The sequence below is a fragment of the Scophthalmus maximus genome, chromosome 14 (genome assembly GCF_022379125.1).
Source record: "Scophthalmus maximus strain ysfricsl-2021 chromosome 14, ASM2237912v1, whole genome shotgun sequence".
NCBI lineage: Eukaryota > Metazoa > Chordata > Actinopteri > Pleuronectiformes > Scophthalmidae > Scophthalmus > Scophthalmus maximus.
Window position 1 is genome coordinate 16,022,916 of NC_061528.1, and position 16,322 is coordinate 16,039,237.

General features: G+C 45.9%; 1 protein-coding gene across 5 annotated transcripts in view; it reads left to right on the forward strand.

Annotated features, from left to right (window-relative positions):
• myo1b (myosin IB) overlaps window positions 1-16,322 on the forward strand; it is a 59,651-nt gene that overhangs the window by 40,524 nt on the left and 2,805 nt on the right. For 2 of the 5 annotated variants that reach the window (XM_047337035.1, XM_035604596.2), the window contains exons 11-29: window positions 658-776; window positions 1,380-1,466; window positions 1,623-1,688; window positions 4,324-4,428; window positions 6,258-6,320; window positions 6,486-6,686; window positions 6,843-7,069; window positions 7,823-8,023; window positions 8,943-9,036; window positions 9,977-10,126; window positions 10,244-10,312; window positions 10,442-10,528; window positions 10,944-11,030; window positions 12,141-12,227; window positions 13,155-13,241; window positions 14,579-14,653; window positions 14,805-14,939; window positions 15,761-15,867; window positions 16,022-16,154. In XM_047337035.1, the coding sequence (XP_047192991.1) occupies window positions 658-776; window positions 1,380-1,466; window positions 1,623-1,688; window positions 4,324-4,428; window positions 6,258-6,320; window positions 6,486-6,686; window positions 6,843-7,069; window positions 7,823-8,023; window positions 8,943-9,036; window positions 9,977-10,126; window positions 10,244-10,312; window positions 10,442-10,528; window positions 10,944-11,030; window positions 12,141-12,227; window positions 13,155-13,241; window positions 14,579-14,653; window positions 14,805-14,939; window positions 15,761-15,867; window positions 16,022-16,154 (2,180 nt within the window). The remainder of the gene's footprint in view (window positions 1-657; window positions 777-1,379; window positions 1,467-1,622; window positions 1,689-4,323; window positions 4,429-6,257; window positions 6,321-6,485; window positions 6,687-6,842; window positions 7,070-7,822; window positions 8,024-8,942; window positions 9,037-9,976; window positions 10,127-10,243; window positions 10,313-10,441; window positions 10,529-10,943; window positions 11,031-12,140; window positions 12,228-13,154; window positions 13,242-14,578; window positions 14,654-14,804; window positions 14,940-15,760; window positions 15,868-16,021; window positions 16,155-16,322) is intronic. The other 3 variants (XM_047337034.1, XM_047337036.1, XM_047337037.1) reach the window with 3 other exon arrangements.

The window sequence follows — 16,322 nt, forward strand, 5'->3', positions numbered from 1 at the left end:
GTGTGTGTGTGTGTGTGTGTGTGTGTGTGTGTGTGTGTGTGTGTGTGTGTGTGTGTGTGAGAGATCACTCTTGCAGCTGTTCTCTTTAGGCAAATATTCCCTTTACATTTGTCCATCCATGACAGTGGCATTATCCATCCTATTGCCACATAATTTTTTTCCATATTAACCACAGACAGGATTATTGCAAACACACTGCAATATGTTGCTTGTATTTGAGCCAAAACATTTTTTTAGCAGCCCTTCATTTCTACTGGCGTGACTACTGTATATTTATTTAATCTGTAGACGTATCATTTTCTCATATCTGGTTAAAGCAAGTGAAGTAAAACAAGGATAGAAGCATTTGAGATGTATGATTACTTTTTTAGCCAGAGATTTCAAATTACAACATAGGAACACTGCAGCATCACATAACCACCCCCAACAAAACTAAGAACAGGGCAGCAAATTATAGTTTAACACGCAGGTGGTGATCTAAATCTTTAAAAACCTGTCTCAGCATAAGCTCAACCTATCCGCGAACAACGCTGCTGGCAAGGCGGATTGACCTCTTTTCTCACTGCCACTTTCTTGATATACCACCCTGGTCTTTGCAGTAAGTTTTCTGTTATTTGACTGTGTGTGTGTGTGTGTCTCCCTGTGTCCACTTTGCAGATCTGAAAGAGATGTGCGAACTGCTGGGGATCGAACAGTCGGTGCTGGAGAGGGCGTTCAGCTACCGTACGGTCGAGGCTAAGCTGGAGAAAGTCTCCACTACCCTGAATGTGGCCCAGGTCAGCGAAAAGTTACAAATCTGCCTTGCAACCAGCTTTACCAATGCATTTCTGCCCTTCTTGTATTAAGGACACACACACACACACACACACACACACACACGCCCATAAAAAGATAATGGGCCGTTTCTTCCCCTTGACTTGCTCCACTGGCTGCCGACTCTGATCCATGTCAATGCTACGTGAAAACCTCTCCATTATACATGGGCAATATTCCTCCTGGAAATTCAAATGTAGGTCATATTTTAGGGGTTGGCGAGTTCACTCAGACTGTTCCTATAACGTGGATGCGCCAAACATGGGACTGTGTGTCCAAAAAGCATAAAAGAAAACGGTTCGGAGAATCAACCGGACCTCAGAATAATGATACCAGCCGGCCTGTTTTAGTGTTTAAAAAAAAATAAAAATAGAAATGCTACTTTAATTTACGTTTATGTTTCCATGGCTTTCACTGGTCACGTTTTTATTTTCCAGAAGCTCTTAGGATCTGTTTCAAGACATATTTTGGGTCTGCAGAAATGAAGTGAGAACGAATTCACGGATTTTTCCGTTGGTTGCTTCATTGCCACTTCATCACCAGTACATGTGTTTATTCATTGACAGGCCTACTACGCCAGAGATGCCCTCGCCAAAAATCTCTACAGTCGTCTGTTTAGCTGGCTAGTTACGAGGATCAATGAGAGCATTAAAGTAAGTAATGTCTCAATTTTGTTTTATTTCAGTGAACTTGATCAATTATTGTTCTTGCGGCATCTTTCATGATTCATAATTCATAATTTAAACCGGCAGTTTAAAACCGCTCGTCACTCTGCGTTGCTGACATTGTCCATATTGTCTCCCCCGCAGGCACAAGCTAAAACTCGGCACAAGGTCATGGGTGTGCTGGACATCTATGGCTTTGAGATATTCGAGGTAAGGGAAACGGCAGATTAAGCCCCACCCCGCTCGTCCCCCGATAAGCCGCGAGGAACAGAATCTGACCACACGAGTTCTTTTATTGCATTTTAAAAGGATTTTGCCCCCTGGCTGTTTGCGTGCGTGTTTCGGTACATGCGAGGAGCTTATCAACAATAACTGCGGGTTGATAAAAAAACCAAAAAAACCCCACACACATTCAGATCAGATTAGTTCAGCTCTTTTGCTCCCAGGGGTTGGAACGATTTTTGTTGTGCCAAGGTGATTTCAACGCTGACATCGGCATTCCACAGGAGGAGAAAATGGCAGGGAAAACACGCATGCTCGACACATCATATGCATGTAAATGTTACACTGTCAAAAGGTACTAAAAGTTTATTTAATACCTCATCTTACACAGGGGGCAAATACACAACCAGACACTTGGGTTTTGGTTTGCATGTAAATAAGTATTTGCTCTGTACACTCGAATACAAAATGGCTATAAAAATGTTCCTTGCATTGTTGCCTGATGCCTTCACCCCCCACCCCCACATATGTTCATGTCCTTCTCATATCCCTGCTCGTTCACCCCCACTCACTCTCAAGTCCTCTCCTCTCCTCTGACTGTCGTGTTGTGTCTGGGTCACCAGGATGGAGTAAGTAACGCCTGCACCGGCCCGTTTGCTGTGCCAGTGCGCATGCTGTGATCCCGACCCTCCCGTCTCCGCCTAATTCAGCTCCGCGTTCCTAATTCAGATAATTCAGTGCTCCCCCCACCCCCCCACCCCCCACCCCGGTGCGCAGCAAAAGCCACGTGACTGAAAGGATGCTTAAAGAATGCCTTTGCATCGTTTGCATCATGACGTGCACACACTTCACACCAGCTCTGACACATTGGGGAACGATTCTGTATTCTAACTATTCTGTGATTACTTTGGAGGCTGCAGTTTATGTTCCTGCTGAATCGTATTGCATTATAGTGAGAGTTTCCAAAAGTTTGTCTTATGTCAGAGCGTTGCACTGTCAAGACTGTTAGTTTTAGCTCGGCGCACTGAATAAACTGCCAACGTGAATGTCCTGCTGCCGCACTGAATTTGAGTGTTTCTGGTTATGAACAAACATAAGTTTAAATAGACTTTTTTGGGGGGGGACATGTTCTTATCCCCGAGCCGCCAGTTTACTTAGCTTAGCACAAAGAGCAGGAGCACTGGGTGGGTAACTGCCGATCTGGCTCTGCCCCAAGCTTAATAAAGAGGAATATTTCTCGGCTGGCAGCTCTAACTTTCCTGAGTCTCGTCAGTGCCAGGATGCCGCGGGGAGTTACCGCTCGTGGCCAAGAAGTAGACCGGCATGTACTGTAACCCCCCCCCCATAGGGTCTAATACACTTCAGTCAGTGTGTGGTTCAAACAAAAAAATAATGTGTAAGTTAGTGTGAGATGCAAAAGGTGCTTTGTCCTGTAAACCGAGGCTGTAGTTGTTTCTTAGGCCAAAAGAAAAGTGAATGAGCAGTGTTGAACTATTCCTCTACAGATACAGATTTAGGCTTTCAGATGTTTTCAGAAGTCTACAGGTAATTTAAATGTGCACTTATACTGAGAGCAGTCCATGTTTAAATTCTGTTTGTGAAGGGGGTTATATGTATGGCAGCTACATTAGCTTTAATTTCTGCCATAAACGACGGGGGAATGTGTAGCATTAGAAATGCCAATGAGATTTAAGTGCTCCCCGTGACTACATTTTCCCCTGACGATGTTGTTTTTAACTTGTAGCACATGAAAACGAATGAAAGTATTACTCTTCTGCCTTGGGGCAAGTAAAGATACACCTCTGAGAAAGGAGCCCGCTGACTTCAAACACAGTTTTACAGATCTAGTCTTCCTCTCTCCCCCCTCCTCTAAACCCGCTTGTCAGATTATCAGATTTGCAGCTGAAATATTTTGTAGAAGAGCCGTCATATTTCAGCCTGGTGTCTGCTGCCACTTGGGTGTACACATGCTTGTGTGTGTGTGTGTGTGTGTGTGTGTGTGTGTGTGTGTGTGTGTGTGTGCGCGCGCGCGTGCATTGGTGTGTGTATGGGGTGAAGACGACCTTTTGGTTTCTCAGTAAAAGGAAATGGAGACTTCACATGAATAACTGCCGGTCTCCCTCTGGTCACCGTGTGTCCCATTCTCCCGGTCACTGAGGAACCATGCTGCCTCCTTCACTTCTCTGAAACTAACCACCGTTGTGTCCCGTAGAAGAATCCGTTTGAAAACCTAACACACCGCAGAATGAGGCCATTCAGCCAAGACGCATGAGTCGCCGCTCGGTGGTCATAATTGACGACGATAATAATTGAGACATACAGGAAGTAAAAAATAAAGAAAATGGTTGAGGGTTTTAAATGGTTAACACTCTATCAATGTTTAATGAAGTGTATGAGAATTTACAGGAACCTTTTCTGATAAGCATTTATCATTAAAGGTTACAAGTGCAATATTTAGTGTTATCAGTAGTTCACTGCCCACGGAGGAGAACAGCTCTGACTTCAGAATATTTGCACTGCTGGTAACACAGAGTGCACATGCAGAGTTCAGGCACCTTCAGGACTCATTAAATGAATTAATAGCTGGAGCTAATTATTTTTGTTTTACCTGTCGCTTCTACAGGACAACAGCTTTGAGCAGTTTATCATCAACTACTGCAACGAGAAGCTGCAGCAGATCTTCATCGAGCTGACCCTGCGCGAGGAGCAGGAGGAGTATGTCAGAGAGGTTTGTACACATGTAACACACACACACACTCACACACACACACACACTCCGTGTGGGAAGTGGACACTTGGATAATGTCCTATGAGGCCCTGGTAGCCCCGTTCTCACTCCGACAACCCTACATCTACATTGTCCGTCCCACCAGCCGCGACCCGACCTGGCCACGTCGCTCATCTGTGGGACCCCATGTGCTATTTCGGCTACATCTGCGTTCTCGCCCTCGACCCCAGAAACGCATTAACTGCTTCATCGGCGTCTCCGTCGTCCGTCACCCTCTCGGGTTTGTTCTCTCCCCGTCTCTCCGGACTCTCTGGGAAGGAAGCGATCCCTCACTCCAGTGAGAGTAAACACTCCCCGCTGTGGGCCTTTAAGCTCTGTTTGTTTTCAAAGCTCTACGGATGTGAGTGCTGCAGTGCTGACCCCCCACCCCCCACCCCACTCCTACTCCTTCCCCACTAACACACCACCACCACCAATGATGTTCCTCCTGCGCTCTGTCCAGTATACTGCATGGGAAAATACCAAAGCACTGGGAAAAAGTGGGGAGGTCCACCAATCAGGAATTTTGCCAGTCGCCCAATCCTCTTTAGCCACACCTTCTCTGCTCCCTCCCCCTCCTCAAAATATCAGTCGCATTGCATTACATCACCCGAAAGCTCTGTTCCCAACCCATTAGGAGCTGTGAATGAGATGTCGGCCAAGTGGGTTCTTCGGGGGCCAGTGGGCTTTTTTCTCTCTCGACAGGGCAAGATGGAAAATGTTTTTCCTCGCCCTCTCCAGGAAGGCTCTGTGCTCTCTCCTTCCTCAGACGACCGGGAGAACGAGCCGGAGACAGAGCAGGAGAGCAGGGCTTAGTAGAACCTGGTATCATACCAGTTGAGGACAGTTGTGCTTATAAAAACTGTTCTGCCAACATTTAGGCTGATTGAATACAAGTTTAAGTTATTTACGAATGATTAAATAAGGAAAAAGAACTGTAACTGTAAATGGGCCTTGCCCGTTTCTTTTTTCCCCCCAGGATGTGTTCTCATTAGTGTTCCCATTAGGCCCGACTTCCCCTTGTAAATATTAAGTGTTACAGTATGTGTTTAGATGCAGTAGTCAGTGACAGACACGGTGGAGACGCATGAAGTGCAACTCTTCAGTTTTCCAGACCTTTCTGTTTACACACACACACACACACACACTCTGTTTACACACACACACACACACTCTGTTTACAGACACACACATTTTTTCTCTCTACCAGAGAGCCTCGCTGAAAGCCCCTGACTGAAGCAGGCTTTGTGGCATGCTTTATGTGCCTTTTCTGCAAATGTGATAAGTGTACTTGATTCATTTATTCCATTTACACCTTTTGCAAACACTGGATTTGGAGATGACAGATGTCGAAAATAGCTGTTTTCAGACACAAACTGTCGGGAAACTTGGGTCCAGACATTTTCCAAGGTTTGCCGTTCACATACGAAAGTGCAGTAGGGGATTGTTCCGAGTCAGACGCGCTCCCAAGAGCAGGAACATATCTGGAACATGCAGGCGAGGGGGGGGGGGGGGGATCTGTGAATCTTCCAGAGATGTCCCTACTGTATTCTCACATGGGCTCACTCTGACATGATTTGACTTTGGGGGGCTGGCTCTGACTGTGAAAACTGCATATAGAGTCTATTCTAGTCTTTCTTAAAGGTGATTTGATCAAGTGCTTCATGTTGCTTTGAAACTCAAAGAGGTTTCAAGGATGCTATTTATCAGCCTCACAAAAGATTTCTTGTTAGCCCTGTTCAATTACAGAAAAGTCATTATATCTTTGACTCCCATGTCTTTTGTCATAGGGCATAGAGTGGACCAATATTGAGTATTTCAACAACGCCATCATCTGCGACCTCATCGAGAAAGTAAGTCGGCCTCCCCCTCCTCAGGGACGACACAAACCAGTTCAACACAAATTCACATTTCATGTCCGGCATGATAATATAACATTATGTTTTAATATGTTGGTATTTAACATGTTAAATGCATTAACCTAAACCGCCTTTCATGTTGTCCCACCTTGTGTCCAGAACCAAAATGGCATCCTGGCCATGCTGGACGAAGAGTGCCTGAGGCCCGGGACGGTCACAGACGAGACATTCCTGGACAAACTGAACACCGTCTGTGCCGAGCACCAGCACTTTGAGAGTCGCCTGAGCAAGAATTCAAAGTTCCTCACCGACCACAGCCTGCCCCACAGTTGCTTCCGGATCCAGCACTATGCCGGCAAGGTACTATAAATTGCCCTGTGCACAGGATAAAATTGCGAAAATCTGCAGATAAAATCTACAAGATGTATGGAAGGGCGGGTGTACGGGTATATATAAAACGCAGGAGAGATCTTTTACTGTTTCTTCTTTTTTTTCTTCCTTTTTTTTTTTTTCAAGGTGCTGTACCGCGTCGAGGGGTTCGTAGACAAGAACAACGACCTGCTATACCGGGACCTCTCGCAGGCCATGTACAAGGCCAACCACAGCCTCATCAAACAGCTGTTTCCTGAGGGCAACCCTGCCAAAGTGAACCTGAAGAGACCGCCGACCGCCGGATTCCAGTTCAAAGCATCGGTGGGCACGCTGATGAGGAACCTGCAGACCAAGAACCCAAACTACATACGGTAAGGCCTGTCATTTATTCAGAGTGTGCTGGTTATTCCTCAGTTGAAGATGTCAGCTGGATATATGGACTATTACAGTATTGTTAGTGTGTTGTTTGTGTGTGACATTCGTGGTCCAACAAAGAAATCACTTGCTTGGAAATCATCCGGCTAACTTACTGTAATCGCTTATTTCATCATCACACTCTGACATGTTCTCCCACTGAGAAACAATTGAAACATTAAAATATCTATCAAACTATTAAGTCTAATTGATTTTTATTCCTCATATCAAAACTGGACAACAATGGATGGCCCAAATCAGATTTTAATAAAAGGGTGATATCGGCTCCACGCATGAGTCCAGTATTAGTAGTGCTTGCAGATAAAACAATATCATTGTTGATCAATATCAATTAGCGCAATATCATTTTCACCAATAACATTATATCAAAGTCCTATATATATATATATTTTTTTTTTTTTTGATATAGTGCTTATCCATTGTACAAGCACAGTAATGAGGTATAACACATAATTTCTTTAAATGTTCTTCCTCAGATTTGTAAAATGTTTCGCTGTTTAGAAAGTATCGTCATTCTCCGCCCATGAAGACAAGTTTAAAACCATAACCTTCTCTCAAGGGCAAAATCCAGTCTTTAAACTTAAAAGAAATAATAATGATGATAAATATCAATATCTTTATATTTTCGGCCAATAGCTCAGCCCTAAGCACTGGTGTGAACAACCTCTATATTTTTCTTGCTTCCAAAGGTGCATCAAGCCCAATGACAAGAAGGCGTCCCACATCTTCAACGAGTCTCTGGTCCGCCACCAGGCGCGCTACCTGGGCCTGATGGAGAACGTCCGCGTGCGGAGAGCGGGCTACGCCTTCCGCCAGCCCTACGAGCCCTGCCTGGAGCGCTACAAAATGCTCTGCAAGCGGACCTGGCCCCATTGGAGAGGACCCGCGAGGTAACGGCCGCTTACTCTGTGCCAGTGAAGTAATTGTGGGGCAGGTGAGGCGGAATAAAGAGTGGGATTGTTGCTGGACAGTGGCCAGGGTAAATCCCGCCAAGGTTTGTGTGAGTGTGGGAACGGAGAAACCGCTCCGAGGGACCTTTAACTAAGGAACTGAACCTCAGACTGCTCCCAGTGGAGCGACTGTGACCAGCAGTAATAGATTGTAGTTGGAGTGGTCAGCTGCCAGGTGTGACTGTGGGAATGGGAAGCGGGGTGCCGCTTGGAAAAGGGGGCTCAGAAGACTTTCCAAGGATTAAAGGCTCAAAAGTGGGAATAATACCGTAAGGTGAATTTAGGGACACTTTACCCAGCGGACTGTAATATATCTTTAGGCGTATTGGAAATATATATGTAAACATGGCACTTTTTAAGTTTTAATCTCTTTAACTATTATTGGTTGTGGTGTACCTTTTAAGACCGCTATCCAACTTTGTCGTTACATGTGCATATTGAGGTGTTTGATAATAAAAACCTCACTGTCGGGAAGAAATGAGCCGTTCCCTCTCTGAACCAAAACATGTTGAGGCATTTCTTTTAAACCTTATCTGTCTCCTCCGCTCCGAAACCGGCCCGAGTCGCATGTTTTTCATCCGCTGTGCTGGTAAAAGCACCGATTCCTATCTGCTCCCCACACATCTATCTACCACCTTGCCGTTCAGCGACCCCTGGGCGCTTTGCGTGGAATGTTTCTTTCCCCTTTAATCATTCCTTCTCCCTCGGACTTGTGAGAGTTTGCATTATTGCCGTGCTCGTCCTTTTCCCTATTGAATCCAAATCTTCTCATTTTTCCCCTCACAGTGTAAGGTGTTTATGTTGCTTATGTTCACTTGACTTGTCGGACGACCCCTCTGACTCCTCCGGCTTCCAACAGGGAAGGAGTGGAGGTGCTGATGACCGACCTCCAGGTTCCGGCAGACGAGTTCGCCTACGGCCGCTCCAAGATCTTCATCGGGAACCCGAGAACGGTAGGAAAACGCGTTGTTATACGCAGTTAAAGTTGCCCCCTGTTCCCCCTTTGACATCTGCCGTGTACTCCAGAAGCCGCATTTTTCCGTGTCTAATGGTTGCATCCACCGTGCTCAGCGGCCCTGCTTTTCTCACAGTAAGATGTTTGCGAAGCAGGGTGGGCTGCACTGCATAGCCCCTGCTATGGCAATTAGTATGCAACCGCCGGTCTGAAAACACATGGTTTCACTTAGCCGTCCCATCTAACATGGGAAATGATTGTCTTTGCCCGGCGCTCGCAGGCTCTTTAACTGGTTCGAGCCTATAACGTTTGAAAGGACTCCCACCCCACCCAGCAAAAAAGACTAAACAAAGCTTGGAATAACATGATCTCATTCTGATGGAATTTTTTTTTCGCGTCCATAATCGCCTTTTCTATCTGATCAACGTATCTCCCTCGTATATCTGCAGCTGTGAAATCACTTGGATATAGAGTCTGTTTAAGCAGATCTTGATCAAAGTTTGCAGGCAGTATTTCTTTTGCTTTGTAAATCCGATGTGGCCTCGCCTCCAGCTTAATTGTTTTCTGAATGTTGGGAGTAATTCTCCTTTGGAGGAAGATGTGGCTCCACTAAACATCATTATTCTAGTAAATAGTAGAATAGAAAAAGAGCCCAAATTACTTATTAGCTGAATTGCATAAAATGTTCTCACATTACCGACGATGATGTCGTCTTGTTTTTATTTTTTATTATTGTGTCGCCGTAAGCCCAAGCAGTAAACCTTTAGTAAGACTGTACTTTGTTCTTGACGTCCCTGAATCGGTATCTGCTTTGATAAAATATATAGTTTTATTGATCTAGAAGAATAATTTTGACCTACCCATAATGTCATATTGTACCTGTAAACTTTATATTAGTTGTCTTGTGCGGTTAATTATTCTCCCTTCTGCTGGTATAGCTCTTCTTCCTGGAGGAGAGGAGGAGGCAGTGCCTACAGGACCTGGCCGCGCTCATTCAGAAGATCTACCGCGGCTGGAAGTGCCGCAGCCAGTTCCTGCTGCTGAAGAAGAGTCAGATCGTGGTGGCAGCATGGTATCGCCGATATGCGGTGAGGCTCCCCGAGGAATCCCACTTTAAAAAAAACTAAACGCGCAAAGCGAAATAGAACAAAAAAAAGATGGGCTGTTGAGTGTTGTTGACTCCTTTCCTTTTTGCCATCTCACAGCAACAAAAGAAGTACCGGAACATCAAGAGCGCCACCACCGTGGTGCAGTCCTACACCAGAGGATGGCAGGTGTGCACCTCCCGTCGAAATTCACCCGGGTTCAGAATGAATCGTAGCGGGGGGGGGGGGGGGGGGGGGGGGGGCAGTGCCGAAAGTACAACAGAAACTATAATAAAATGTATATTATATTTCCACCAGGCCCGCAAACTCCTGAGAGAGCTGAAATATCAGAAGAGATGTGAAGAGGCGGTGACCACCATCTCGGCCTTCTGGCACGGCACCCAGGTACTGATGCGTCGCAGTGCAGAGCGAGGTGTTTGCCTCCGCAAAGAATCCGCCTGGGCTTGATGCAGACTTTGTGTTTTTGTTTTCGCAAAAAACGACTGCCCTGGACGACTTCACAGTATTTGCCTTCATCATATGCGGCGCTCCTGCCTAGCGGCCTCGCCGTTTTACAAAAATCCAACACATCCGTTCTTCAACAAAGCTCCTCGTCCATATGATCGCTGCTGTTTCTTTTTAATCCTGCTTTCTTTTTGCCCCGATCACACAAACTGCAACTTCTCCTGTTACCCCGCCCCCCCCCCCCCCCCTTCCCCCCTTCAATCCTCTTTCACTTCCCTTTCTTGATCCTTTTTTTTTCCCCCCTTCTCACACCCTCAACCTGTCTTACCTTAACGCCCACCGCGCATCCCACCAGGCTCGGACGGAGCTGAGACGCCTAAAACAAGAAGTGCGGAATAAACATGCCGTGACAGTAATTTGGGCATACTGGCAGGGAACCAAGGTATTTCCAACCAGCCGTAGTGTGTTGCCATCCCAGCTGTCTTGTCACCCCGTGTTCACCACCGCGTCCCGTCCCGTCCCATTCCATTTTCACTTAATAGAGCAGCAGTCGGTCCGAATGAAACCCGGTCCTTCTGCTCTCCATTGGCCCGACCAATGTGCCTCATCATTGTTTGTCCTCTTTAACATTTTGTTGCTGTTACATGCAGGATTGCCTTCACATGTTTGTGGTTGTTTTGGTTGTTTTGTTTTTAGATACTTCTGTCAAGGGGATGGAAACAAAAAAAAGTCGATTTCTAGACAAATTAACACCAAACAAATCTTCTTCTTTTTTTTTTTAATGAGCCACACTCGGATCCTCAAATGTGACTCTTTTTGTTTTGGTCTCTGGTGATTTCTACAATCCGATAATTAGTTCAACCGCACAGTGCCCACCACCCACGATTCCCACTGTGCTGTTCGCACTAGCTCGTGCTGAGGCCTATTTTTTAATATTCTGATGTGCCGAGAGCAAAGCAGCAGGAAGCGCTTACACATAAAACATTGAATCGTTTCAGTATTATGAAACTTAAAAAGGCCTCAGTGTCGATAATCACAGCCCCTGTGCAGATTTTTAACTCTGCACAGTCATGCATCTTATCAGTGTTTATCATTCTTATCGTTTCAGAAATCCTTTGTAGTTGTTAATGATCACTATTTTATTTCAAGGTCCCTTTGCTCTACTGATAAATATCAATTCTGACTCATTACCGATGCCGCTCACTTTCATTCTGTCTCGTATGTGAACTTTGCTCATTGGCCAACATGACATGCTGCTTATTGGTCGGCATCTTTATGAAGATGCAGATAACGCAATCCAGACTCTCTGCTTGTGGTATTACGGCTCCCTCTAAATCCCGAGCCGCGCAACAACATGAACACCGCTCGCACGCATGTTGACGTTGACCCCATCCCCCCCCCCCCCCCCCCCCCGCTGTCCCGTCTCCTGACATGTTTTTGTTGTCTGTCGTCCGTGTTTCACGCCGACTCCGTTGCCTCCCCCTGGGACAATGGAAGTTCTGATTGTCACTGAAATTAACCCTCCTCCACAACTGCCACTGCTTTTCATCAGGCCCGGAGAGAGCTGCGTCAGCTGAAGGAAGAGGCGAGGAATAAACATGCCGTGTCGGTCATTTGGGCCGGCTGGCAGGGCACCAAGGTATTTGGGGGAAGCCTGTCGATTTTGACTTGCCGTGTCTCCGTTGACTTGCCGCCTCCATTGACCACCCCCCACCCCAACCCCTCATCCCCCCCCCCCCCCCCCCCCCCAAAAAAAAAACAACCTACTCAACCCATTCAAAACATTTTATTTACGTTTCATAATGTGAGGAAGTTTACCGTGCACTCTCACATACTCACAAACCATTTTCCACTGGATGCTGGACTGAAAAAAAGTGGAGTCAAGACAGATGTTATTCCCTAAGCCAGTCTTTGCAGCTCTGTCTGCCATATTGTAATTTTGTTTATGTAGAGACTCACCGTTATGTGGGCGAACACCCGTCCGACGGAAGATACAGCCGCGCCCACACAGACACCCAGGGCAGATGTCCGTGCATGCTGCCTGCTCCTCCTGCATGGCCTCTTCTTTCTTGTGCCGCCGCTGCATGTTTACCGTTTTGTCTTTTAGATTGGATTCCTTGAGGTGACCTCTGCTGCTGCTTTTGCTCTTCACTTTTTGAAACTCAAACTTCCACTTAAAAAAAACCCTCTGTTTTCCCTCACAGAGGTGCTCCCCCGATAACAATTCATTGGACGTACAGTGCCATATTCGAGCTGTACTCATAGTGTGTGTGTGTGTGTGTGTGTGTGTGTGTGTGTGTGTGTGTGTGTGTGTGTGTGTGTGTGTGTGTGTGTGTGTGTGTGTGTGTGTGTGTGTGTGTGTGTGTGTGTGTGTGTGTGTGTGTGTGTGTGTGTGTGTGTGTGTGTTTGTGTGTGTTTGTGTGTGTGTGTGTGCGCGCTTGATGATATTTGCTTGATGATATTTGCTGACCCGAGGCGAAACAGCATCTCCCTCCTCTTCCTCTCTGTTGCCTCTTGCTTCATTTGTTCCCGCTCTCTTTCTCTTCCCGCCCACTCCCCCGAACAGGCTCGCAGGGAGCTGAGGAGACTGAAGGACGAGGCCCGGCGTAAGCATGCTGTCGCCGTGATTTGGGCCTACTGGCAGGGACTCAAGGTACCTACCAGCCCTACGGCACCGAGTCTGCCACCTACTCATCACCCCTGACCCAACTCCCACCTCATCTTCTCTCCGCCGTCTGTGTTTCTCGTCTTCAGGAAGCCGGTCTCTGCCCGGTGTTGTGATCCCACTCGGTTCATTATCCTGGCACCGTTTCAAATTGTGGGCGCAGCTCCCTATGCAAAGATCTCAGGGACTAAGCACATAGGGACATGAGTCATTTTGTGGTAATTGGTTGATATATAAAATCAACTCTTGTTGCAAACTATCTTAATATTTTCCACCATCAAAACTAATACAGTCGTCAATGTTGGATTACCAAATTCCAATGACTCCTCTGTGACACACAATATCGTACTTTTTAACATTTCCTTTGCAGAGTTCGCAGGTGACTCATAGGACTTGTAGTCTTTTGTAACATTTTGCTCCTGTATACATGTGATCTCGTCCTAAAGGGATAGTTCACCCGAATCAAAAGACAAACTACTGTGTTTTCTAACCATTGCCGACATTTTATGTTTAATTTGCTAGCTTTGAGACTTTCAAAAAGTTCTGTTGCAAAGGAACGTGAATAGAAAATGTATTTTATGAGCTTAAATCAATGGGGAAATTCTATTTTGGAAAAAAAGAAACCAAGCCCTAGTTTCTCAAAATAATCCACAGCCCCTCGCAGCGACAGATTTCATTGGAACCGTTTCTTTGGTAGGAAATAGCAAAGATGTGAGTAGGTGACTTTGGATTTTAACGCTGAAAAATTTACACCAACAGAGCCTGAGTGACGCGGCAGACACCGTCTGTCTCCTTTCTTTTACTGAGCCCTGTTCGCAGTCTGCTCCCTGTGTGTCTGTGAAACTAACCCCCGCACAAAGCAGCACTGTTTTGTCTAACAGTTTGTCTTTAAGTGTGTGTGTCCTAGATTTTTGCCCATTATCTGTCGCGTTCGGTTTCAGACCCGTCATCGCACCTCGCCATCGGTGCCGTGTTAATCTTTTCATCGTGATAATTGACCACTTTGCACCTCCATAAGTCCCAGTTCACCTGTTTTACAACTCAATTTGTGCAATTAAGGTCTGCATGAAGGCCTTTATCATAACCATCATTTGCTTTCCAGTGATTACTTTGGGGTTAATTCCAAACTGCTCTGACTTTTTACTTTGTCTGTTTGGGTCGTTCATTGTGTGTGACTAACCAAATGTCTGCTATCTCAATGTGCTTTCTGTGTGCGCTGCCATCCTCCCGTCAGCGTGTTCTCCTTCTTTCCTGCGACCCATCAAACTAATGGGTGGAAATAAGTGACTGAAAGTTCATCCGTTTGTAACTTGTTTCTGCTACAGATCCGCAGAGAGTACAGGAAGTTCTTCAGGGCAAACGCAGGCAAGAAGATCTATGACTTCACCATCCAGAGAATTGTAAGTACGGCTGGAAAGTGTTTGCTCGGATGTTTCGTAAAATGCTGTTGTCATTTTTGTTTGCGGCAAATCTTACTCGGAATTTAAATAATGCCTTTGTGCCCGCAGACAAATCAAACTGAATTCCCTTGCCTTATGTCTCTTTGTCCAGATGCAGAAATACTTCCTGGGTCTGAAGAGCACCATGCCTTCCATGTCGCCCATCGACAAGAACTGGCCTGCGAGGCCTTATCGCTTCCTGGATGGAGTCCACACGGAGCTCCGGAGAATCTTCCATCTCTGGAGGGTCAGTCACAAATCCCCGCAGTCTTCTCTGTTTAACTTCAGCTTGATGATGACCGTATGAAACTACAGCTTCACAATGACAACAGTCTTGTAAATAATTCAGTTAAATATACAGCATCTGATTAGCGTCACAAAATCCAGAGAATACAATAGAAACATGAAAATGTTAATTAACGGATTTGCGATACGGTGCAAAACTAATAATGCACTGAACAAGAGCATTTTTGAAGTAATAGAGATCACACACAAAATCAGCTTGAACCATACAACTGAAAGATAACGTTTCAAGGAACTGAACATCATGGGGGTCACGTCTAGGTGTCAGCCACGGATCACGCGCTGCCGTGACAACACGTGGTCAGTGGCCATGCGAACTGTTTTGCGAACCCTTGGACGGTAGAGTGATGGACATTCAGTTCTTCGGACACCACTCATTCCTGCAATCAGCATGCCTCGCTGCACGCGCCGTCACGGCCAATGACCCCCGTGGCATTGTGACGTTTGACAGAATTTGACAACTTATCATTGGCCTTTTTTCTTTTTTTATAGTGAATAGCAGCTGTGCACAAATCCTGCTGTGTTAATAGCATCTTGATACACACACCTGTCAGGTGGAGAAATACTCACCGAAATTGGATTCAAACGGAGAAAAACAAATGTGTGTCATGAGCAGACGCAAGAAGAAGGTTGCACCAAATTCAAAAGATCTTTTATTTCAACCAAGTAGGAGCAAAAAGTGCTGTGTAATATGTTATTATATATTTATTTCTTGTTCAGCATAATTGGCAACACGAGTCTCTTGTCCTGTGTTTTTGTATTCAGTGCAAGAAATACAGGAGCCAGTTCACGGAGGAGAAGAAGGCAGTGTATGAGGAGAAGCTGGAGGCGAGTGAGATCTTCAAGGATAAAAAGGCTCTCTACCCAAGCAGGTATCTGACGTTCACTCGAGCACTGCTGTTTATCTCGTGGTCTATAAAAGCAATATCTGTTGACATTTGCACCTTTTGATACATAAGTAGATCGGTGGAATCTGTAATTCCATGGTAAATGCGCCTGTGTCTTTGTCTCCGTCGTCTGTCTCAGTGTGAGTCAGCCCTTCAAGGGAGACTACCTGGAGATCACCAAGAACCCCAAGTACCAGAAACTCAGCAGTGCAATGGAGGATAAGGTTCTGCTGGCGGATGTGGTTAACAAGATCAACAGAGCTAACGGCAAGGTACAGTGAGAAGGAGCACTCGCAACACAAACCATCCAGTTGGCTGAAAAGTCCAAAATGTAGCTTTTAATTGTGTTGGGACCCGCTCACTTTTTGGATGCATTTCTCCAAGCCGTGCAGATATCTGTTTGTTTGACGGTAGGGTCAGGGTCCTAACGACTGCAGCAG